Source organism: Chinchilla lanigera, unplaced genomic scaffold (assembly GCF_000276665.1).
Source record: "Chinchilla lanigera isolate Chin_1 unplaced genomic scaffold, ChiLan1.0 scaffold00061, whole genome shotgun sequence".
NCBI classification, from domain to species: domain Eukaryota; kingdom Metazoa; phylum Chordata; class Mammalia; order Rodentia; family Chinchillidae; genus Chinchilla; species Chinchilla lanigera.
In genome coordinates this window covers 10675116-10700671 of record NW_004955462.1, presented here as the reverse complement: position 1 = coordinate 10700671, position 25556 = coordinate 10675116, and the positions used below count along the sequence as shown (strand labels likewise).

The window sequence follows — 25556 nt, the reverse complement described above, 5'->3', positions numbered from 1 at the left end:
AGGACATCATAGGAGCAGACTTTGAAGGGCAATGTTGGGGAGGAAAACACGACAGGGACCTTGTGGGTTTAGGTCTGGGATTGAGCCCCTTTTCCAAAATGCATTTCCTTAGCACACAAGTCTCCCTGGCATTTTCCTAAAATTAACCTTCCTAGAATGGTCAGGTGAGGGGATTTCTTGGGCTGTGAACTTAGCAGGACTCCAAAGCACCCTGAAGGATCCTGGTCATGGCCATCTAACACCCAATCCCCAGGGCAAATGGAGCCCTTGATTTCTAGAGCCTGGAGTTGGAAAGGAGCTGGGATGGGGCAGGGGGACCAACTCTTGGGCAGGCACGTGAATGAGCTGGTGCATCTTGGTGAATCAGTTGACCATGATAGGCTGATCCAACATGGAACTTTAGTGCTCTTTGGGAAGGCAGAGACATGAGAGTCTCGCATTCCAAAAAGATATGGTTTTCTGGGAAAATTCCACTTCCAAAGTTCATGGTACCTTAACCACACAATTAAAGCCACCTATGAACAGGTGACTTGCTGGTACTCTCAAGGGGCCCCTTGATCTTCCTGTGGCCTAGGGTTGACAGAAAGAGTTCTAGTTCTAGGGCAGGTTCATGTGACAGAGGTTGACAGTGCCCAGAAGGCTTCTTTCTGCTGAAAGAATGGCAGGAGGTACAGACATTACAGGGTACAAGCTAGAGCTTTCCCTGCCCATCTCAGCTGCATGAGGGTGGAGTCTGGGTGAGAAGGACCCTACACTGAGCTGGCTCCCCAGCACCTTTTCTTTGGGTTGGCAGCCAGCCAGCCCAGTGCTGGAGAGGAGGACAGTGCTTTCCACTGGGCTTAGGGCAAGCCACATGGCTACATGACGAGATTATGTTCGGACCCTGGTGTTCTCTCTAAGGTGGCCTGACTTCGTGATATGTAGGCTCTTTCCCCAGCTTCAGTTTCCAAGATGGAGCCATGCAAAGTGCACTACACCAATTATAGACTGGGAAATTGCAGTACAGTTCCTGCTCAGACATCTATTAATTGCCTTCCAACCTCTTGGAGCCTGTTTTCTTCAGACGTCAATCAGGGCTGGTAATACCCAATATGGTTGTTGCTAGGATGATGTCACAGGGCTTTGTAAACCACCAGGTTTTACACAACTGAAAGTACTTAGGGATCTCTAAATCTGAGAAAGAGAAGCTGTTATGGTTTAGATCTACAATGTCTTCTGACCAGACCATATGTTCAGAGGTGGGGAATTTGGAAGGCGATTTGGTCAGGGGGTGTTATACTCATCAGTGTGTTAATCCACGTAAGAGTTCAGAGCTGAACGTGCGGTTAAGAGGCGGGGCCTGGTTAGAGGTGGGTCACTGACCTAGGAGGGTGTATCTCTCACCATGTGTCTCTTCCCTTCCCTCTCTGCTTCCTAGCCACCATGATGTGAGCAGCTTTCCTCCGACCAGTCCCTTTCACCATGCCATTTTTTGTCTTGGAGCCAGCTAACCATGGACTGAACCCTTTGAAAACTGTGAGCCAAAATAAACCTCTCCTCCTGTAAGTTGTGTGTGCTGGGTGTCAGCAATACACAATAAATGACCAAGACAGAAAGGGCTGGAAGTCAGGGGATGTACTGGCCCTAAACTCTTGGGGACCTTAGCTTGCCTGGTTCTTTCTCAAACCAAGTTGCTTATTGCTAGAAGTGGCTGGCAGGCAGCCTTGTGCTAACTATTTATTTATTTAATGTTGAAGGAATATTTACACATCATTAAGTACTCTAGAGAATCAGATACCAGGCTGTCTCTTGACAACCTCAAAATGTTGCCTGGCCATGGGCAATCTGGATTTTTTCAGCTGCTCCTGAGTGAGGATGGTGCTCTTTAGAAGTGTGATTTTGGTCCTTTTACTTATTAGCTTAATGTCTTGGAATTCAGAAGGAAGAGAGATAGTCAACTCAGAAGTGCTCAGGGAAGAAGTCTCGTGTGCTTAGAGTTTTTCTCTGCCTGATAGACTTCTTCATCCTGGGTGGCAGAGAAGAATACTAGGAAGAAGAAAAACAGAATCCTCCAGTAGATGCCATTTATTTCTTCTCCTTCAGAGCTGTAACAAAAGATACCCACAACTTTAGCAGAAGCCCATTTCTCTCTGTCTTTCCTCAGTGGTGGGAAATAATTGGCTCCCATCATTTTCAGTGAAGATAGTCTCACTAGAGTGCACTGTGCTGAGACAGAGACAAGTTCCAGCCTTTGGGGAACAGATTTGATTTAAACTATCCTCTGTGTCAGTTAGGCTGGGCACTGAAAATTTTTGTCTGGAGACTCTGATTACTTGTTCCTGGAGTCCTTAGGTTACCCCACCCTCACCTTGTGCTGCCTACTTCACCTAGCTGAATTTTTGCCCTGCCCAACTTGCTTATCAAGATGCCTACAAAGTGTTCACTTCAGGTGGGCTAGCTGAAGCCACTTGGATGCACAGAAGACTTCCAGAGACAGCATCTAACTTCTTTATAACCTCAGCTGCATGCTAAATGATGCTCCTCCCAGAGCCATGGCTGTTGCCATGACTGCAACCAGAAAAAATTAATAAAAGGAGCAAAAGAGAGGTGGTGCCTGAATTCCTGGAAAATACATGAATATCCCTTCCCTTTTCTAACCTCTCTCTCCTCCTTATTTGTTTTACCTTCTATCTATAATCTCCTGAGCCCTAGTAGGTAGGGAAGTAGATTTGTGAGTTTTTTTCTCCCACTTCCCTTATTCTTGGGCAAGAATAAAACCCATTTCTGCTCTGTTGGGGCGTGATCTTGCTATTGGCTCCATAATTCTGAGAGAGGGAAAAAGAACCTGGCCTGGGGGTCAGAAGTGGGGTAACACTTTCATCTTCTACCTGGTTCATTCTCTAACCTTGAGATTCTCTGCCTGAAAATGAAGCTGGCCCTCTTCATTTTGAACATGGGCTCCTTAAGGTATCTTTGTCTTTTGAGTAGTTTTATCTAACTTCCCTTGGATTCTTGTTGGAGCGGAGCAGGGAAAGGACGTTTTTGTCCACCCCTAACCTGGAGGGATGGTGAGGAGGTTACTTGTCTTTCCTTGTTGGTCTAGCACCTCCTGTGCTGACCACAAAGAGAAGACAGCAGGTGATAGTTGGCAGCTCAATGAAGCTGTGCTTTACTTTTACTTTTATAGATTTTTTTTTTAAATAGGCAAGACAGTCCTTATATAGATGCACAAGGAATAGGCAGCTGGATTTCAGAACCTTTTCAGAAGGTAGCATTTGCCTCTCCTCTTAAAGCTGACTCCTAAGCACTCCCAGATTCACAGTTGTCTTATTTAGCAGCTTAGACTGATGGACTCAGGATCAGCTGCATTTCAGGCCAACATGACACATACTGCTCCCTGGTGGGCACTGTCTGATGCCTGGAATAAGAGGGAGCAGAGGTGTGGAATACGACAATCAATCCAATTGGTTGTTCACAGTCACACTTACAGCTTTGGGATCTATCACACCCATGTCCTTTTCCCCACACTTGTGCAGTACACAGGGAGTGCTTGGAGGTTTATAACAAGGGCCACCCACCCGCACTTCTTCAAGCCATTTACCCTAATTGTGCACCTGCTTTTAATGAACATTTTAAGGAGGGCTTGCTTTGAATCAAGTAATTAGTTTATAGACTGAAAATATATACTGTTTTAATTTTTCCAACTTGAGTAGGGAATGTTTTGGGAGTTGTGAGCAACATGTAATAAAAATAACTCCTTTTAATTATATTTATTTACTTAATGAATCACACAGATAGTGAGTAGGTAAGCGGAGTTTTGAGACAGCTTGCTGGGTTGCCCCAGAGCCTCACATTTGTATTGTGCCTTATGATTTATAATGTAATTCCACAGGCAGTCTTATGTCTGCAGGGGACATTTCAAGGTTTTTTCCATCTACTAGAAGGCAATGCTGCATCTCAATTTTAGATCTTCTGGCTTTGTGGCTCGTTATGCTATTTACAAGTAGATTGAGAAAGATCATGCAGAGGAGTCAGTGAGACTGTCCTGGGATCCTCTGACACTTAGCAGCTCCATGACCCTGGAAAAGTCACTTTACTTGTTTCAGTTGAAAGAAATAAATGGGGTCTCCCTGAGTTGTAATGGTAGGAGACAATCAACCTGATTCAGCTTTGCAACCTATGAAGAGGAGCTCTGAAGGCTTTCGAGGAACAGGGTGCCCATGAATGCAGAGACCTGAGCGGTGTCCACCAGGGTCAGAATTATTATCAGTGTTATTTTAGTAAATGCACATGATGGGTGCTTTTTGATATAACTCAGGCAGAAAATCATGTGGGAAACACTCTCCCAGCCCACCTGGGTCCTCTGAGCTGCCTTTTCGTTCCCTCCTGTAGTACCTCTCACTACCTAAGTATACAGTTTCCTTATTTATTATGTTTATTGTGTATCTCTGCCCCCACCAGAATAGGCATGAGAAAGAGAGACGAAGGGAGGAAAGGCAAAAGGGAGGGAGGGAGAGGTGGAATTCTGTTTCTTTGGCAGTACCTTTGTAAGTATTTGCTGAAATAAGAAGTCCTGCTCCTCCTCTAGTTAGCAAATACAAGGTTCCAAGGAAAAGAATGAGAACCTGTGGGGTGTGAGAGAAATGAGTTAACCTGCACAAAGAATGTGGGACTTGCTGTGAGGTGAAGAATTAGAGCTCCACCCCTCCTGGGTGTAAGGCTGGGCTGCCTCTTAGGGTCACCAGGGGGCTCAGAGCTGGGCTCAGAGCCCAGGAAGGGTGACAAAGTTACTGCACGGGAGAGGAGGTAGGTGTTGGCCTGGTGTGATCCAGTCCCAGGTCCCTTGGCATTGCTGTACTCTGAGAGCAGCAGGCAGAGCATCACGCTCAACACTGGCAATTCCTGTCCTGGACATCACTGCTGCAGTACGCTGCTGTCTTCCCTCAGGCAATGGCCACTTTCTTTCTGCTCGGTATCTATTTTTTCCTTTTTCTTCAGTACTAAGGATCCAACTCAGGGGCACTTTACCACTTAGCTACATCTCCAGCCCATTTCCAAATTCTACTTTGAGACCGAGGCTCCTGAAATTATGCAGGCTGGGCTTGAACTTGCAGTCCTCCTGCCTCAGCCTCCTGAGTAGCTGGGGTTACAGGTGTGCTCCATTTCTGGCTTCTGCTTGTTTTGGCTCACTGAGTCTAAGAGGAGTCAAATAGTTCATCTAGAAAATAAATGTGATCATATTTGCAACCCAAGCTGACCAGGCAGGCCATATTGTTTCTTCATATAAATAACAATAAATATAGAGCTATGTTTGAATATTCTGTCTTTGAGCCTCAAATATCTTGAAATGTATAATACTTTGGTTTTTTTAATCAGACACATTTTTGTTCCTTGTCCTAAACCATTACAGAGTTTAATGTGCAACTTTACAATTTGTGAGAAACAGCACTCATATCTGTGGTGCCTCAGCTGCCACCACATCCCCCACCCTTTGCTCCACCTTAGAGCTGAGCAGGCGCAGGGAGGCACTGCAGCCCTACAGCAGCCACCGGTATACTGCTTATTACTTAAAATGAGCCAACTAAGGAGAAAGCACAAATGTCCTGAGTGTGCCTCAGGTCAGGTTTCTGACAGGGAAGATGCAGGATCCCGTTGCTAAATGGTGCCAGTGGAGCTGCTTCCTACCGAGTTGAGCACATGCTGCTTGGTTGACTTGGGGAGGGTGGGGGATCTTAGGTTATAAATAAAACTGTTTAACAAGTACCCTCCTCACCCCATGAAGTGCATGACAGAGGTCCTTAAGTATATTTTTTTAGGAGTAGAAACTACTTTATCTCTGTATCTGAGTCTCCTTACTCTTGTTTGACTGGAGGAAGCGATGGAGGGAGGGAGGGAGGGAGAGAGAGAGAGAGAATGAATTAGTGACTCTCAGCTCTCTTAAAACTGCTGACCCCACAGAAGGGTCACATCTCTTGTGGAAAATAGCCATGATAGATTTGAATAAAAGGCCCAGTAGAGCGAGCAGCTGTTAGCTGGATAACACCAAGCACTTAGCGGCACAGCCCTGGCGTCCACAGCGGCAGGGCTGGGTCAGAGATGTGCAGTGGGGAGAGGCAGGAGGGCGCAGACGCTGACAGCTGAGGCCCACAGAGTTGCGGCTTTAGTCTCACCCCAGCAGAGTTCTCACAATCCACGTGCACATCGGATGTCCCTCCCACTCCTGCCTAGATGGAGTCTAACCCTTTAGAGATCAGACAGAGAGAGAGAGAGAGAGAGAGAGAGAGAGAGCACAGAAACCCAACTGTATTGAGAAGTTCAGATTTTTCAAGATAATCTGTGTAGATGGGACGCTAGGTGGCCAGTGTCTTGAGAGAAAAACATTAGCAAAAGCAGAGTGGACACTGGTTATGGGTGCTGCAGGACAGAGTGCTGGTGGAGGGATGGGAGGGCAAGGTTTACCCTTTGCATTTCTAGGATGTTCTCTTCCCAATTTAATACCATCTCATCACAGACTAGGATACATTCTAATATTTGTGGTCTAATGTTTTTGCTTCTCCTTCCCAAATTCATGTGCTGAAATCCTATGCATTCGGATGATGAAGGTGGAGCACTCATGGTTCAGCTCATGGACTTTATAAGAGGCCCAGGGGAGTCTATCCACCTTTCCAGCCCATTAGGACACAGAAGTTTGTCCATGAGCCAGGAAGTGGGCCCACACAGAATTTGCAGGAATCTTGTTCTTGGACTTCCCAGCCTCCAGAACTGTGAGAAATAAATTTCCGTTGTTCATAAACTCACAAGTTTATAGCATTTCATTATAGAAGACCCAAACAACTAAAACAAGTCAATCTCATCAGAAAGAAGGGTGAGGGTCCCTTTTTTTCTCTTGCTTTCTGTTGTGATATTCTCACTTCTCTCTGTTGAGACAGGGCCTTGATATATGGTCGAGGGTGGTCTGGGACTCACTGTGTAGCTTAGGCTGGAATCAAGGACGGTTCTTGTTTCTACCTCCTGAGTGCTGGGATTACAAGTGTGGGCCACCATGCCTGGCTTCGATGTTTCTTTCTTACAGTAAAATTGCCTTTTGGATCACATCTGGTTGCAGCTTTCTGCCCACATCACCAGTGCTTTACCAGCTGGGCAGGACTCTTGTTTCTACCCTCTGTATGTTCCAGAGCTTCTGGGTGCCTGGGGCATTCCCAGGTTTTGTGAAATATCAGGCACTACATATTTAAGGAACAAATTAAAGAGAAAGTATACTTTGTTGTCATTGTTGAATACATACTGTATTTAACTTTTTTTTAATCCCAGAGAAGTGAAATGCAACATCTGTTTGAGTTCACATAACATCCAAAGACTGACAACTCAGAATTTCCTAAGTAAAGTCATTTTAAGGCACTCTGCAGAGCCAGCTTTCGTCTCTCTCTTCGTTGGGTTTTTCTCTGAACTATAGCAGAATACCTGGTTTCTCTTTCTTCAAAGCGATACACACATGCTCATGCGTTTAACCTGCTCTTCTGTCCTTGACGACATTGACAAACAGCACAATTCCAGGGGGAAGCAAGGAAGGATAGACACACAGAAGAACAGGGAAGGAGAGACACGTACAAGCAAATTAATAGATGTGGCAGTAGCAGAAAGGAGGAGAAGGAAGAAACTGGAACAGGGTGGGGTAGACCAGATGGCTGGTGCTCAGTGAGAAATAGGCTACATTACCCAATGAGGTTTAAATTAATTTAACTTTTTTTTTTTTAATTTTTAAGGGTAGGGCCAATGTAAGGGAGGTATCTCAAAATTAAGGAATATCTATATCAGTAAGTGTGCTTGCTTGTGCCCACGTGCTTATAAGGGCCAATCTGAGAGACAGCTATGACGTGGGGGCTATGAATTGCCCTCCTGATAAAAATAAGCTCCCTTACTGGCCCACTTCTGTGCCTGGAATTTCCACCACTACAGCTGTCCTCTGGATTAAGGCATTATCTGTAGCCCCTTTAAAACATAAATGTCACCTGGGAGACTAACACTCAACTCTTTAGCACCCCCTGCTGAACTGCCACCTGTCAGAGAGCAGGACCCTGAGAGATGGGACTTGGGGCGGGGACATTGTGACTAACGAATAATGGGAAAGGTGGCTTGGTGGGATGAATGAAGGGTGGGCAGGGGCCGGGCAGCTGAGGGGTGCAACATAATGCTTGCCCTAGGAAACTACTTAGAGGAGGGCAGAGGGTACAAAATGAACTCTTCCCACATCACAGGCTTCTTTAGACTCTGTGTGTGTGTGTGTGTGTGTGTGTGTGTGTGTGTGTGTGTGTGTAGTGTGCCCAGCAGTTTTTATATATTATAATATTCTTTGTGTATACAGAATATGGGATTCACTTGAGCCCATCCTGAACACAGCACAACTCCACTGAGTTAAAGACAGCAAAGTCCTCAGTTGTTTTCATGGCAAATGCTGCCCTCAGCATCTCTAGGTAGTGTACAGGTAGACAGTATATGCACATGTACACACTCACTCACATTTCTCACACTCAGCAGTGTGGCTCTCATAAATGTGAAGGGTGAGATGCCTCTTCTCAGCCACTGAGAATTTGGGTGTGGGTTGGCTACTGCCAGGTTTTGGGGCAAAGGACTTGGCTTGGGGGTAAGGGGCCCACTTCCTTGGTCACCTGTAGAACTTTCGTTAATTGAGATGGCTCTGCAGAAATGGCCAAGCCTTAGATTGTAAAAACTGGCAACGGTCTTACCAGGAGGATTGGGACTTTGAGATAGAAATGTCAACAATGTGCCCTTTTCAACTTCTAGAGTTTGGGAGACTGGGGAAGGGGCAGGTGGAGGTCGAATCTGGGCAGCAGACAGGTTTCTGCTCCTAGAAAAGCTGGAAATCAGCTACCTGGGAGCAGGCCCCACTCTCAGCATTTGGCTTCTGGGCCCTGCCACTACTCCAGGGCTCTGCCAGGGTGGTCGGCTGGAGGAATGGGAAGAGGACTCTAGAGGAAGCTTGGGAATGGCAGGAGGATGTGATCTGGGTTGTGGGGAGGGGTGAAGGACAGAAGACACTGTAAATACTTAACCCTATTTTCACATTGGAGTTATCTGGGGAACTCACAAAGCATGGATGCCCAACCTCTACCCTTGGAGATTCTGCTGTAACTGTTTTGGAGAGGAGATCAGGCCTGGATACTATTTTTAGCTCCTCGGATGATTCTAATGTGCATCTGGTGATAAGCATGTGGCCCCAAAGCAGGATGAGGACTTTAGTCCTGATGCACAGGCTGGAGTTGGAGGGCTGGGCCCCACCTGAGTGAGGAAAAGAGTTGAAGGGCAGGGCACATACAAGGGGAGTGGGTTGGGAGGATTCTGAGAGCTTCGGTCTGGACAGCTAAGCCTGTGCTGATTTGCATGTGGCTTTACAGCCCTTCTAGCTGGTGGTTTCTAATGCCATTTCTGGTTGAAAAACTATGCTGGGATGGAACTGTCTGGGCATAAGGAGAGGCTTTCCTCTCTTTTTCCTGTGTCTTCAAAGAGGAGTAATTCACTGTGCTCTATGGGGCCAAGAAGACAAATCCTGGGGTTGATGCTTCAAGGATGGAAGTGGGTTTCTTGCTGTATAATAAATACTTATTTCATAAATAAATTAAGTCAGTAGGTATGCCAATAAATAAACCAATCAATAAATAAAACAATGCACAACATTTTTGTTCTCTTAGGGTAGTTCTCTGCTTGCCCCACCAATCCTGATGATGCATACTCTGTCCTTGGCCGCCTGGGGGCACCCAGCCTGGCCATGGTAGGGGAAAGCACTGCTTTGGCTCTGGTTCTCCAAGGATTGGAGACCTTAGAGACACCACAAAAGATTATTAACAATAGCCACCCTTGGAGAATTGGGGGGAGGGGAGACACACATTCCCTCGGTTTCCTATCCAAGAGTATAGGGATGGGAGGCAGGGTTTAAGAACCAAGGCTGGGCCATGTAAGCTATTTGAAGTCCAGGCTGACCAGCTCTTTGTCCTTGGGAGGCTTCACTTGGTGGGCTTGGGAGGGACTTGAGGTCTGGATGAATCCAATCATTCTACACACAAAAAAAATACAGCAGGCACAACCCCCACTTCAACACAGCTCCCCACCAGCCAACCAGCTGGCCCAGTTGGGCACGTGGTAGGGTAGATAGGAGATACTGGTCACGGGATGGGAGGGTGGAGAGGAGACAGGCAGGATGGCACTCGATTTAGTGGAAACCAGCTGTCCCAGGCTTCAGCTTCTGGAGCCACCAGCCAGTGCTCATTTCCTTCTCCTTAGTCTCTGCCATGTGGTTCTGCTTGCTGGGCTTTGCCTTGTCTTATTAGGAGACCTGCATGTGGACACAGAAACACGTAAACAGAGTGGGCATTAAGACAGCAGCCAAAGAAATGCTATTCCTTTATAGCTGGGCTTTGTAAAGAGACTTCAAGGATATAACTTTGAAATCTTACACAAAATTTTGAGTATTTTCATACACATTTCTCTATAAATAGTCCTCTTTCATCTTGTTCTTTAAAAAGGATTGGAGACCTTAGACTTTAAAATAATAGTAAAGGATTCTAAGTCATTTATATGTGTAACCCATTTGCTAGACATAAAAGGCCCTACAGAAATGGGTGGGAAATCCAGGCCCCCCACCATGGCCTTGCTTCTTAGATGCAAGGCACAAAGAAATCTGTGGGAATTGGATTTTCCAGAGCTGTGGAGTCTCACTAGTATTCCTACCATGGGCACACATGCCAAATGTGTGGAAACTTGCTTCTTGTTTGTTTTGTTTTGTCTTTTTAAGCCAGGATTTCACTATGCAGTCCAGACTGGTCTTGAACTCATTACAATCCTCCCGCCTCAGCCTCCCGAGTGCTGGGATTACAGGCGTGTGCCCCCACACTCGGCTGGAAAGTTGGTTCTTGGGGGTATCTCTAGTGTTTAACCTGAAGCTGCTAATCAACTTTTGTTTAAAAAGAGAACATGCTGCCCCACTATTTTTTTGTGAGTATTTGTATATGTTGCTTTATATAATAGTTGTGGCCCTAAAGTGGATAAATTGAATTTTGGCAATTAAAAATAAAGGGAAGGCTGGGAGTGTATCTCAGCATTTGAGTACTTGTCTAGCAAGTATTTTTTAATGCATGAAGGTAGTTGATCTTAGGTAAAGCAAGCATTGGGCACCTTCTTTTCATGATCATCTTCCTGTTTATCTTTAGAATTTTTATGTACTAGATTTACTTAACAAGCATGTATTGCTATAATGGCACAAGCCTTTTATGATGACAGATTAAGGTACACTGCTGTTTTTTCACATTATATGCATGGTTTCAGTTTTAGGAAGAAAAATCCCAAATTCTTATGTAGATGGTCAATTACACTTGTTCCAAAGGTCTGAAACTAGCTGACAACTCCATCAGACATACAAATGAGGAATTAGCCTGAAATGCACTCTGGGGAATGTTCCTCTGTATACTCTGAGCCCTGAGATAGCTGGTATACTCTTTGGTGTCAATAAGTTCCAGGTTTCCTTTCTGTAATAATGAGGTTGGTCAGAACTGGTCAGAGGCACTGACTGTGCTAGCCTTTGGCAGCCCTTCCTATCTTGCCCAGCAGACAAGGTAGCGACAGGAGAGCGAGGGGATATGGTGTGGGGACACATGTGCTGAGGTCTTGAGCCAACCTGAGTCTGCCTACTGCTCACAGATAACACTAAGTGCAAAGTCACCTCACCAGGATGACTGCTTTATGTGACTATTTTAGTCCTTATCTTATTGTTTATATGTAGTGTACAATAACTATGCCTATGGGTTAGCATATTTTTTGTACAAAACATATTTTAACTGCATGGCTGTATTCTATCAGTCTTCCCAAGGGAAGGCAGAAACTCTGCACTCACTGTCAGTGTGTTTTCAAAGCCTAACGACTTTGAAGGGGTGAATATGGCACTGAGAATGAGCTTTCTTTCCACTTCACAGATGGAAAAGTGGAGGTGCCCATAGTGACCTACCTAAGACTTTCACAAAGTCAGTTCAAAAATCAGGCCTCAGGTATCTCAGGTCCCCTGGTCATGAGACCATCCCATGGCAATGAGCATTATATTTGGTGTCCAGAGCTGTCACTCTACTTGACTGAAGACAAAAAGCTAAGATCAATTTTTGGCTGCAGAAAGTTTTTGGCAACCAACGCTGAGTTTAAAGCTGTTTATTCTCTCACAATAAATGCCCTATTTCTCAACTAATGAATGTATCCAAAGAAGGCATCTTCCTTTGTTAGATCATGTGAATGATTCCGGGGACCAAGTATTTTCTTGCTATGTAGGAAGACTGATTAAATTCTCTAGGTTAGACAGTGGATGAGTCTTAGTTCCCTGGTGTGTGTGTGTGTATGTGTGTGTGTGTGTGTGTGTGTGTGTGTGTGTGTGTGTGTACATGCTCAAGTAGACACACAGGTATGCACACAGAGGTAGGTGGTGTAGCACCTGTCCATCCAATACATGTGCAGAGTCTTTTTTTCTCTTTCCTAATTAATTAGAAGTAATAGCTTTCCATAGTTCCTGGTATGTAAGGGAGCGAAGTGGGAAATAATTTAATTGGCTGTCTTGCTTTCAAAGCTCAGTGTAATGAAATAGTTCTCAGCTCAAAGAGCATGTATTATCTTTCCTGTTATTTTTCCAATTAACATTTCATTGGATCACATCTGTGTGGAATATTCTAATTGGTTTGAAGGGTAGGGGCAAAGGGACATGAGCAGATGGAGAGATAACCAGCTGTCTCTTCCATCCCAGTGTTGGGTATATTAATGTGGCTGCTGGGTTTGCCCAGTACCTTTTGTCGCAAGAGCTCACAGCGCTTGAAAGAAATCCTGCCCTGTCACCTTCCCATTCTCACTGGCTCTAAAGGGACTGGACCAGGCTGGTCCCAGGCAGACTGGTTGATGTCATGGATAGAGAGAAGTCTAAGAGGCACTTCAGAAGGTTCTGGACTCCCCTGTAATGTGTGACCCCAGGAGGGGAATGAATGGCTCCCACAGCTTCCTGTGAGCATTATTTCCCTGGGGCAAAGATGTGGCACATGGAGAACTGCCCCCCCCCAATAAAGTTGTTGCAAGAACAGGAACTTAGAGGGATCCCCAACACTTTCCCTGCTCTTCTGATGAAGCAAGGTGTGTAGCAGGGTTGGGGCCAGGGGTGCAGGCCAGGTATCCAGGCAAACACCCAGGAGTCCGGCTCCCATGGGGACATGCAATGCCAGGGTGCCGTCCGTGCAGCCCTGAGAGTGAATGTTTCTCACATGGTGAATCCTCACTGCCTCGCTTGGCTTGCCCTAGTCCCAGGCCGGGCATGCAGGAAAGTGTCCTGTCCTCCTTTCCATCTCCTCCTTGTTTCCAGGGATGCTGGCCCTCAGCCAGCCTGAGACCGGCCCTAAACAGAGATGCTACCATTTAAATACTTCATGGCACTGTCTGTAACCCTCACCATCCACAGTGAGGTCTGTGTGGCACTGGGTCTTGTTCTATGTTTCAGCACTATCCCATCATTGCTCTAATCCTGTATCTGCCCTCTCTTTCCCTTGGGCATTTCCTACCAAACACCCAGCCGTTTTAAGTAACAGCCTGCGTTCGTCTCCTGGGCTTGCCAAGGACAGATGTGGGCCTGGAGAAGAACAGCGGTTCCTGCTTGGCCACACTGCCTGCTGCCTGGAGAGCTGGGAAAAAGGGCCGGTCAGGTGCCCTTAGGGACCTCACTCCAGCCCAGCTGGGACAGAAGCATAATTGGGGGTATGGAGACAGGGGTGGCAGCCCCTGAGGCAAACTGTGGGGCTACAGGGAATGGGGCCATAACCAAATAGGCCTACAATGTGGTGAGACAGCCTGGAGTATGTGCAGGGTCACAAGAAGTATATCCTCACTTTTTTGCACTCACATGACAAATTTATTATGCCACTCCCAAACTGTGAGGTCCCAGCCAAAATGACAGGAAGTCAGGCCAATAGAAATCCACATAAAGTTCTGAGTACAAAGGAGTTTTCCTCTCTCTCTCTCTGGCCTGAGTCTGTGACAGGAAGAACGAGCTGTTCCTGGTTGTAGCCAATTAAACTTGGAAACTATGCTGGGATCTCCAGTTTGGCCCAAACTCTTCCCTGAGCTGCTTCCTGTGGGTCTGCACGATGATCTCCTTTCCTTCTGTTGCTGCCATGTTTAGGCCTATCCAGCAAGGCGGGCTGGGAGGGGAGCCTGAGCCCACCACTCTCCAGGGGCAGGATGGATGGGTTTCCCTGAGCTGGCTGCCAAGTAGAAGGGACCTGAGGGTCCGCAACCAGCTCCAGGCTCTGTGGCTCTACCAATGCAACAGTGTCATCTGCCAGACGATGCTGTTGACATCCTGGGCACGATCTGACTGTCTTGATCTGTTGGAGGGGAGGTTCACAGTGGTTGGGGAAGCCACACCACCCCACCTCCCAGACACTACAAAAGTGTCTGACAATGACCAAATAACCTTGGCTGTCCTCTGGCCACCAACTGGCAACTCTCTGGAAGACCTTTCATGGGTTGAAGTCCTACCAGGGAACAGAACCAGATGTACTCAAGATCTCAAAAGAAATTAATGGCAAAAAGACTCTGAGGTAAAAATATCTGTGTGCACCAAGCTGGCTCACTCAGCTCTCTTCCTATCTAAAGATCACTTAGGCTTAATTATAGAGTTCAGGCATTCACTGGGCTTTTGATTAATTTTCTTTTCAGCTTGAAAAGTGTGTGAGTGTGGTGGGTCTTTTTGTGTGTGTTTACATCTTTCTTTGCAACTCAGTTGGGAGCTGGCTTTGGCAATGTTTAATTGTGCCCTCCATTCTAACAAGAATGTTCAATATGCCAAGCCAGGCTGGAAAAGCCATTGTTTCCACTGCCTCCGCCCCACAGGCTGTGCCTGCTGCGCGTAGGGATGGCAAAGGCAGGGCCTGCCTCAGCTGGGACCTCAGCCGCAGAATACATGCTTTTCTCTTTGGTTTTATACCTGTGGTATTGAGAGCAGGAGGGCAGATTTTCTACTCCACTAATTACTAGTGTTGTGCTGGGGGCTGCCGAGTGACAGCCAGCTCACCCACACCATAGCCCCTGCTACGCATTTCTCCAGGCTGACCTCTCTGGGTTTTCTAAGGTTCTCTGAACAACAAAGCAGTGTTCACTCTTATTTTTAGTAAGTTCACTTGATAGATAGGTGAGGGTTGGTGACTAAGTGAAAGTGACTTGCTTTTTCCTTCTTTTGAAGGGATTAAGGAGCAGTAGCACCCAGAGGAAGAGTAAGGGGATTCGAGCCAAAGGGCTCAGTTTGAATCCTGGCTCTTGACATTTTTGTTTGTGTGTCTATGGATATGTCACTTACTCTCTTCTGATCACAATTTGTCATCTGTAAAATGGAGACAATACTAAGACAGCATTACACTTTTTATAAGATTATCTGGAGTAAGAAAATGCAGGTGGAAATCTTATGTAAAAATATTTTATAACCATAATTCTTTTATACTACTCAAGACTTCTGTTTCTTTTTTTTTTTTTTTTTTTTTTTTGTACTGGGGATCAAACCCAGAGCCTTCACACTGAGCTATATCCCCAGCCATTTTTCAATCTTTAAATTTTGAGACAGGGTCTTGCTAAGTCCCTAAGTTGCCCAGGCTGGGCTCAAACTCATGATCCTCTTGCCTCAGCCTCCCAGAATGGTAGGATTATAGGTATCCACCGCTACCCCTGGTTTAGAGCTTGATTTTGACCCTTGGAATGTTATTCCCAGCAGATGGAGCTCTAAAAAGTCTCACAGAACGGGCAGAAAGGGGACGAGTTGCTAACTTTCCCATTTGCTGAGGGTCACAGCAATGACCTGGGAATGCAAAAATGCAGTCGGCAAAGACCCCAGATTAAGGGTTCAACCCCCAAACAGCTGCCACAGATAAAAGGAAATCTGGAACATTCATTTTGTGACATAATAGTAGCAAGAGGTTTCTGTTGTCCTGTAAAGGCTGGATCTAATTTTCTGTGATCTTTAGGCTAACTGATTCAGGGTGAATGGCCCAGGGATGACAGTGTTGTGGCTAGAGACAAAGAGACGACTGTGCCTTGAGTGGAGATTTGGGAGACCTTAGGCCTGCCACCGGCCTTATGCTGACTAGGTATGTGACCCTGAAAAAATGACCAACCTTAACAGGGCCTCAATTTTTTTGAGAATGTGGACTAAAAGATCTCCATAAAGAAGGTGGGCCAAAAGTGACCTCATTTAATCATCTAAGATCTGATAAAATCTCTTTAATACACCGGACTTCAAAACTCTCGCTTTGCAGAGACCTGATGTATGTGTACACAAAACAAATCAAATCCTGAGACAACTCAACTAAAACATAAGCCACTGAATGAGCTCCTTTAAACCGAATGAGCCCTGAGCACTCTCGGGGTGAGGCAAGGGATGGGAAGATGGAGATGACCCCCACAAAGACTTCAAGGCCAGTGCTCCCTTGTTAGAGAGCCTTTTACTTTCAACAGTCTGACCAAGCTGAAAGGCAATGATCCGCAGATCACTGGGAGAAAAGGGGTCTTTTCTTTGTAAAACAATAACTGTAAAATAATTGGCTACAAGGCAGTAGAATTTTTCTGCCAGGCTGATTCCACAACTGAGAGATCTGACTGTAGAGGTCCCAATAGTATCTACTATCAATGACAATAATTGTAATTTTTGTTTGCATAATGCTTTTGAAGGACTTTCCCATCTATTTTTCCCTCATTTTTTAATTACATAATTTCCCACAAAACTGCTTTGGGTGATTTGTGAAAAGTATTTTTTTCCTGGAGAAATGAGTCTAGCTAAGCGTGGCCCACCTGACTTAAGTATGGGCTGTATTGAATAAATATACTCTCTGAAAAAGTTCTATTATGTGTAAATGTACTTATGAAGCACCATATCTTAACAGGCTGGGGAAATTTGAAAACTGAAACCTTGCATATGATTTTGTCACATAAATTTTTTCTTATTGATCATTGCAATTTTGGATTTTTGAAAACCACATTTCCTTAAAGTGGGACTATAGGGGTTATATTCCAGGATCATTATCCATGCCCCAGAAACTCTAAAGACGGCATCTAATTCAATATGTGGGAGAGATTGCTGTTTCTGATGTCAGTGTGGACAAGGAGCAGATTTATACTTTCTGCCTTGGAGCTCTCTGAGGCTCTCTCTCTCATAAAGAATAAGGAAGCATCAGAAGGGACAGAGGAATCCAAATGTAACAAGTGAATTATTTCTAAATGGAATGTCTCCAGGTCTTCTGTGAGGCACTGATGTGTCATTAATGTGTTGCTATAAATAACTTGCCATCAGTAACTAATCTATAAAAGAGTAGCTGATGGTTGGTGTGTGCGGTTAACACTATATAATTTGGAGTGGTCGTGTTAACTCTCTTATGTAAACAAGTACCATCCCTTGGGGCTAGATTTCAAAAGAAACTACATTAAACTACATTTTAAATAAGAGTTATAAATACGCCTGCTTGCTTGTCATTCCCCATCCCTAAACTCTAGTAGAAGACAGATGTTTGGAGCCAACCAAGACACTGTACTTGCTCTCAACTTCAACCTCTCACTTCTAAAATTAGTCTTCTAGCATCCACTCATTAAATGTATGATATTGTGAGAATTTTATAATTAATTTGCATGGGGAATTTGAACAAGGATTTTTTGCATCTTTGTGTAACTCTGTGTGCATGTGTGTGTGTGTACTGTAATTTGTACTAGTGAAAACAAAGGGAAAATCTCTCTTTTGGGAGTGTAATTTAAGTTGGAAGAGCTGAAAAATTCTCATTATAAAGACTGGAAACTCTTTAAAGAATTTTATATTGGCTCCACTAGAGGAAAAATGGCCTACCACCCTTGTTGGCTGGATCTCAGCAATACATGCTTGCTAAATGTAAGTAGTTCAGATTTTCAGTGAAGGACTTTAAAGTTAAGCCTTAGGAAGCACTTTTTCACAAATGCTCAAGCTGTGAAACAGATCTAAAATAAATCTATATGGACACACAGTGCATGTACTGTGTACGCACAGAGGCTGCAAGAATATATGCAGGGGTTGTTGGCAAATCTGCCAGTTATTATGCTATATGCATCCTGGTGTGTGTGTGTGTGTTTTATCTGTTCCAATTATTCACAAGCTAAAAACAGAAAAAAAGAAGGAAAATGCCATTCTAATTTGCTGAAGTGTTTTTGAAACCCTAAATGGATTATAGATCTTTTTTTTGGTAAAATCAGGGCTGGCGATGGGGACAGAATAAGGAGCTGTAAACAAAAATCACAATTTGGCTATCAGTAAAAACATGGAGAAGGACCAAAAATAGCTCCTGCAGAATTGAGGAACTACATATCCAAATGCTGTGACTAAAAATACTTTGAATATGTAGTCTTTCTGGAAAGAGGTGGGTAGATGGAGCCAGCAAGTCTCCATATGTTAGTTCACATCAGCACCTCGGACAGTTCCCAGAAGGCTTTCTCTCATGTTCCTTTCCTTCCTGTGTGCTCACAATGATGACCAATTAATAAAGGCACAAGTATTAATTTGTGACAACAACTTATTATTTCCTTTCCCCATTATCCATTCTTTCACCACCCAGCTTTCACTCTACCCATTTCCCCAGCACCCTCCCCGCCCCCAGTCAGACAATGGGACTGTCTTACGAACATCTGGTGTAGATGTTTTCACTCCCACTTCTAATTGGTTGGGAAGCAGCATTCGCCACAGGCACTGTTTAATTTCATTTCCATCCCCTGCATCTCACAGGAAAGAAATGGTCAATAGTTCAAATAAAAGAATCATCCTGGTCAGCTCCAAAATATGGCTACTTGCATGGTAATCAGAGCAAGTCTGTCAAATCAGTGATTTCTTTATTCCTAAAAGGAAAGGACTTTTCCTAAGGATTATGGTTCTACCACCCAAGGAGCAGCTGTACTCTTGACAAGTAGCTGCAAAGGCTGGCAAACCAAGAGGTCTGCTTTGGCTCAGAAACTCAGTTTGGCTCCTGCCACCCCTGGCAACCTCGCTGCGTGTCTCAGCGGCGTGTGCTCCACACACAGTCAGGCCAGTCTGCTTCTACTTAGGAGGGATCACAACCAGAGGTGGCCCCCGCTTGGGCCTCCACATGAGGACTTGGGCATCGTTGGCATTGGGCTTCACTAGTGCGTTTGGGGGAATGGGCTCCATCCGGCTCAGGATCCGGGGCTGCTCCTGCTGAGTCCTGCCCACCAGCCGGGCCCGCTGCCCCAACAGCTGGAGAGGGTCCACTTCAATGTCCACCCTCATCCTCCACTTGATGGTCTGCAGAATGATCTTCTCCTTCGTGGTGGTGTTCATGGCCACCAGCCAGGTAGTAAAACTTTGGTCCCTCTTGATTCTTGTGAGCAGTGGCACATTGCTGTCACTCACTGGCACTGCCCATGTCACACTAGGGTAGAAATTGTCATTCATGCTGACGGAGAACCTGGAGATCTTGTTGGTGGGGCCAACCAGGGTCACAGTTTCTGTGGTGTTCCCATACCAAGGGTAGCTCACCCCATCTGAGTCACTGATGGCTTTTACTCTCCCTTCCCTCAAGTCAGGCAGTTCCCAGCTGGACCTGGCAAAGCAGAAGAGATGCACAAGAAAAGAAGAGGCTGAATGAATGTTGCTCAAGCCGAAGAGGCACCCACCACTTACTAACACAGACAACCTGGATGAAATGGTAAGTTCAGAAGGGAATTTGAGCCACAAAGTTCTATGTTGTGCTGTTTCAGGATTAAATGAGAACAAATCAAAACGGAAATAAGACAGCAATGCCAAAACAAGTTAAATAAAACCATCGCTGACCCAATTGGAAGCAGAAAGCTTAGAGGCAGTTGTGAGATAACAAAGAGGGACCAATCAGATGGGGTGATGGTGATTAGCAGCTTGGAGGCATTCCACAGCAGGAGCTGCTCTCTTGCAGCAGTATGAGGGTGTATAGTTTTGTTTTTTGGGGGAAGAACTGGTGGCTGGAATGTGATGCAGTTGGTAACAAGAGTATCAGGCAAAAAGGAGGGTAAAAGGAGGCAAAGGTATACTAGTTTCTTAGAAGAAAAACAAATAATAGAATTTCTAGTAGTTGAATTTGTAGTAGCTTTAAGGAAATCTAGTGCTTAGAAGGAAAATTCAAAGAGATGCTGGTCATTTTTGGAAGCCACCTGGCTTGCGAATACTGCGCTGCAGGCTGTCACGTGTGGTTGTATGTGCTCCAATCTCCTACTAGCTTTGAGTCCAAACTGAAAGCCGCATTGCTCAGTTTGGGAAGCTCACCATTTGGGGCACCTGCCCGCTTTTTCTGGTTGTCCCCCAACCTTCACAGAATGAGGGAGGAGGACATGTGCCTCACTCTTAGCCCACCTTTTGTCCCCCATAGATTGTGGCATATACTAAGGCTAATAATACTAGCAATGGCTGATATTTATGGAGTGCTTTTCTCTGGTCCAATCACCGTGCCAAGTATTTTATATTATCTCAGTTAATGTTCAAACTATTCCACAATATAAATGATTTTATTTTCACTTTCACATGAAGGGATGGAGATGTAAAGATATTGAAGGAACATGTCCAGGGCCCTGTAAGAGGTGGAGCTGGGAGTTGCTGGACTCCAAAGTCTACGTGTTTGGCCACTGTGTCATAATGCTGCCCCAAGTACCCTTACATGGAGTGGGGTGGACTCAGGTTGTCCAGTGAAGCAGTAGCTCCCAGGGCTGCTATGAGGGGTTGGACTTGACTATAATTGAGGCATTCTTCATATTTCCACTTCTGGTATGATGCTTGGTAACAACACATAAGAATTTAATATCCAAAGGAAGAAACAAGACTGTTTAATTCATCAGCCAAGAGGTTGTGGCCTTGTTTGATAAGTTCTTCCTTAAGTGTCAGATGATCCTTCAGGGCTTTATCTAAATGGTCTAAAAGGGAGCTGCATGATCCAGTTGATGCTGATGACACTCAGCAGCTCTTGCCATCACCTAGGGACATGGAGACACTAATGGCCACTTTCGCCTGGCTCCCACACTTCCTAGTGGAGGCCTGGACCACCCAGGGAGGAGGTAAGCCCATAGCTGCAGGCATCTTCTCTCCTGTCTTCATGCCCTAGGTAAGTGCTGAGAATAACTGTAGCATAGGCACGTTTGACAGAAACTAAGTAACAGGAATTGACCTGATGCAAATAAGGAGATAGATTTTTGTTGCACATGCTATTGTGTCTATGCCAAGGACAGCTCCCAGTTAATTTGGTGACCATTTCTTATGGTACAAAAGGGAGTAAGTATTGTTTAGTGTGACAAAAGTCATATGAGGATTAGTGGTTGGGTGGAGACTCAGTGTGTTAGTTGGGTTCATGAAATGATGACAGTAGGGTCATTGTGCCCCCTCATTTATTTTCTGGGTTGCCTAAACCCTATTTTTAATTTTGGTTTTAACTAAGCTCTGCTGGCCTTTGGGATCATTTGTGTGATGGAGGACAGCCCCTCTTAGCAGGGCCAGAGTGTACTTGTGCTACCACTCTAAACACAGGGCTAATAAGTATAGCAGACAGCCTGGGGAATTTAGCTTCACTGGATACACTTCTTATTTACAACACTCTCCTTTTCATGACTGGCTACCTTGCTGGCCCCTACAGTTACTTTATATAGAGAGATATTACAGTTCAGATTTTTACTGCCATCTTCCTGCCCAGAGCTGGGCCCAACATCTGGAGGTCAGCATGGTGGATAAAGCACAAAACTTAGTTTGTTCACAATATCCTCAAAGAAGAAATTGAGATAACACAAGAAAGGTGTAGTCTTTTGCATATGTCAGGAGAGAAAGAAGAGACCTTTTTCTTGGAGGATTCTTTGGAACAGAGAAATACAATGCATTTCTTCACCATCACATCAGAACAAAGACATCAGGCTGACTGCAGTCCTTGGCATTGTGACATCAGGGGCCTACACACTGCTAACTTTCTGCAGCTGTTCTCTTGGAAATCCTTTGAGTCTTAGGCATACTCTTTTCCACAGCCTTAGGCATACTCTTTTCCACAGCCTTAGGAGCCCAAGGTCTACATCCTTAAGGGATGGCTTGATTTTGGAAAGAGTCAAAATTCATTATGACTTAAGTCTAGTGACTAGGGGGTGGTTTTCTCTTTAGAAAGGATATTTTTATTTCTTTTATGAAAATTAGATACTAATGTGTAGCACTTAGTGGTTCCTGTTTTTCGTTTTTTTTCTTCTGGAAGAGTTGTGCCCACAAAAGGCATGACTGCTGTACGTAGCTGATAAAATAAACGGCGTTGACAATGGTTTGCAGTGAAGTCCCTGAAAGAATAGTGCCAAGAAGGAGGCACTCTGGCCATATAAGGGGACCATGTTGAACAAGATGCTGGAGGCACTTCAAATTCCACGCAGCACACCCTGAACTCACCATGCCTTCTATAAGTCAGGACCTCTGGCTTTGTCTTAGCTGTACTCAATCTGCCAGGCCAAAAGTGAGGGTTATGTTACCTTTGGCTCTTCCCACTCTCTCACCTGATCTACCGCAGCTGTTGTATCTGTGTGCTGCAAACTCTCCTCTGTAAGTTATGCTTAACCTTATCTTCTCTCATCCAGATCTCACTGCCTTTGTTCAATCCAATCTCTTAACTTGCCTACTGTCATGGTTCACAACTGGTTTCCCTGCAGCCAATTCTGATTCTTTTAAATTCATCTCTTAGGCTACACAAGTACTCCAATGTACAAATTTGATCATGCCCTTTTTCCACATAAAGCCCTCTGAAGGCTCCTCTGAATGGATATCACCTGTGCCACCCACAGGATCAAGTTCTAATTCCTTGCTCTTTAAATTTATACTGTGGGTGTCTCATGAGAGAAAATGAATGATGCTTAAGTTTGTGTTTCTGGTTTACTTTACTTATCATGATCTCAAAGTGAACCCAGTTTCCCACAAATGACTCACATTTATACTGCCTTATGGCAGAGTGGTGCTCTATTGTGTGTAAATATCACATTTTCTTTATCCATTCATCTGTTGACAGGCATATAAGATGCTTCCAAGATTTACTTATCATAAGTTTTGCTGCTACAAACATAGGTATGCATACATCACTGTAAAATGCTATCTTTACCTCTTTTGGAAAATACCTTGAAGTGGAATAGCTGGGTCAAATGAAATCCCTAGCTTTAGTTTTTAGAGGAATCTCCATTCCAGTTCTTTAACAGGACACACTTTTATCTTCATGATGTGGCCTCCCCTCCCCACAAGCCATGCTGTTCCTCACCTCTGCCTCTTTGCTCATGCAATGTCCTCTGCCCCCACTGCTCTTTCTCCCCATGTATTTATCGTGCATCTCATTGAGAATTGCCACAGGAATCACCTCTTCCAGGAAGTCTTTTTTTCCATGCACCCATGGATATATCCATCTCTATGGGGGCCAAATTATAACTATGAGCTTCTATGCCTGTCTTCCCCATTATGGAATGATTTCCTTGAGATTGTGACTTATTTTTGAATCAGTGCATAGCACATCGCTAGCACATAGTAAACCACAATAAATTTTCTTTATTAAAAGAATAAATATTTCACTTGAATCACTTTTATGCCTATATACCTAGAGCTTGGTAAAATGTGTATATAGCAAAGTGGTTTATCACCATTTTACACTTTATACCTTTGCTCACAAAAAAAATGACATCTATTATTCATTTAAAATCTATTATTAGGCGGCATTATGTTATGCACTTAAAACTATCCTGGAGATGAGGGGGGACTACATTTAAATAGAACTGAACAGTTGGATGTGTTTGCACATGCCTGAAATTCCAGCACTCTGGGAGGCTGAGGCCAGCCTGGGCAATTTATTTTTATTTTTATTTTTATTTTTGGTTTTTCTCCGGTACCAGGAACCGAACTCACAACTTTGCGCTTGCCAGGCAGGTGCTTTGCCGCTGAGCTAAATCCCCAGCCCCCAGCCTGGGCAATTTAGTGACCTGGTGAGACCCTATCTTGAAATAAAAAATAAATGAAGGGGCTGGGGATGTAGCTCAATGGAAAGGCTTTGGGCTCAGTCCCACAAACCAATCAACCAACCAACCAACCAACCAACCAACTAACCAACCCTTGAATGAATTAGTGAGTATAAATGTATTTTAGTGACTTTTTATGTTATACCACCACACAAAAATGAGTGGCACAGGCCCCAAGTAATACACGAATCCAGGGACTTGGACACCACAAGGCTGTAGCAGAAGGAAGGCTTTGTGGGGAAATAGGTTATGGACATCGTCTGGCAGGAACTTCCAGCATGGGCCAATGTGTGGCAGCAAACACGAGCATGGAACATCCAGGAAACAGACAGGAGAGCACCTGGGCCTACGGTGAGCACTGGGAAGGGTGAGACTACTCTGGTGCATGGAGAAGTGTCATCTTGTGCAGTGCATTTCAAAGCGGCTTTTGCACTTGGGCTTCATCGCAGAGGTGGTAAGGTTACTCACACAGTAATGCGCCAGGAATGTGAGTAAGGTAAAAAGGGGAATTTGAGGGCTGGAATGAGGGAATAAGGATGGTTAGGAGATTTGCCACACTCTAAGTAATCTTTAACAAAGCCTTCATCTAGGCAGATGGCCGAGGAGACAGAGAGGGCACATATCAGAGCTACTACAAAGGTAGAAGCTCTATTTGGCAACCAATTTGCCCAGAGATAAAGTAGCAGATATAGTAAAAGAGTCACTCAGAAAAACCAAGCATGGTCCAGTGTGATAGATGCGTGTTCACAAAATCATTCGCTGAAGTAACAAAGCTGTAGTGTCACTGTTTTCCCTAACATTCTGCACAGCTCAAGAACCACCACCAATGGTGTTTCAGGGTGCAGATCTCGAGAGCGAGGATGGAGGTATGTTTGTCTTTGCAGCCTCTGCCCATATCATGGATTCAGGCACACGGCGCATGCTTACTATTCTTGTCTCTCCCTTATCTCACTGTCTCCTTCTCAGTGTCCTTTGCTAGCTCTGCTTCATCTCTCCTCCTTTCAACACTGGAGGGCGCAGAACTCAGTCTTCCATCCTCTTTTCTGTACTCCTTAGAGATCTCCTCTGGTCTCACGGTTTTAAGTACCATTCACACTCTGACGATTTCTAGATTTGTATCTCCAGCCTGGATTGCTCCCTTGGGCTCCAGATCCATGTACTCAACTGCCCACTTGCAAAAAACTTTGCAGTCACTACTGACCACTCTGACATCCCACACGCTACCTATCAGTAAATCCTGTTGAGCCCATTAAATGCAAGGAGTCATCAAAATGTACAGCGAATGTTTGAATTTAAAAAAAAACCCAAGTATAACAGTAAAAGACACATTGCCATTAATCTCCCTCAAGATTCTCCCCCTGCTTTGAACGCACTTTCTGATGCAGTGGTCACAACCTTGTATGTCTTTAGTTGCACTGTTCTGGGTGCCTGGATGTCCTGAACTGACTCAAAATGTTTACTTTTTCATGGTCATTTTGGCTTTGAGGAAGAGCCAGAAGTCACCT

At 44.8% G+C, this 25556-nt stretch overlaps 1 protein-coding gene across 2 annotated transcripts in view; it reads right to left on the bottom strand.

The window, feature by feature from the left end:
* Positions 1–7243: 7243 nt before the first annotated feature.
* Positions 7244–25556, bottom strand: part of Fam78b (family with sequence similarity 78, member B) — a 96630-nt gene continuing 78317 nt past the window's right edge. The window contains exons 2-3 of one of the 2 annotated variants that reach the window (XM_005398241.2): positions 18688–19622; positions 7244–10327 (exon numbers count right to left, since the gene is read on the bottom strand). In XM_005398241.2, coding sequence (XP_005398298.1) covers positions 19100–19622 — 523 coding nt within the window. In that variant the 3' untranslated portion in view covers positions 7244–10327; positions 18688–19099. The remainder of the gene's footprint in view (positions 10328–18687; positions 19623–25556) is intronic. The other variant, XM_005398240.2, reaches the window with a different exon arrangement.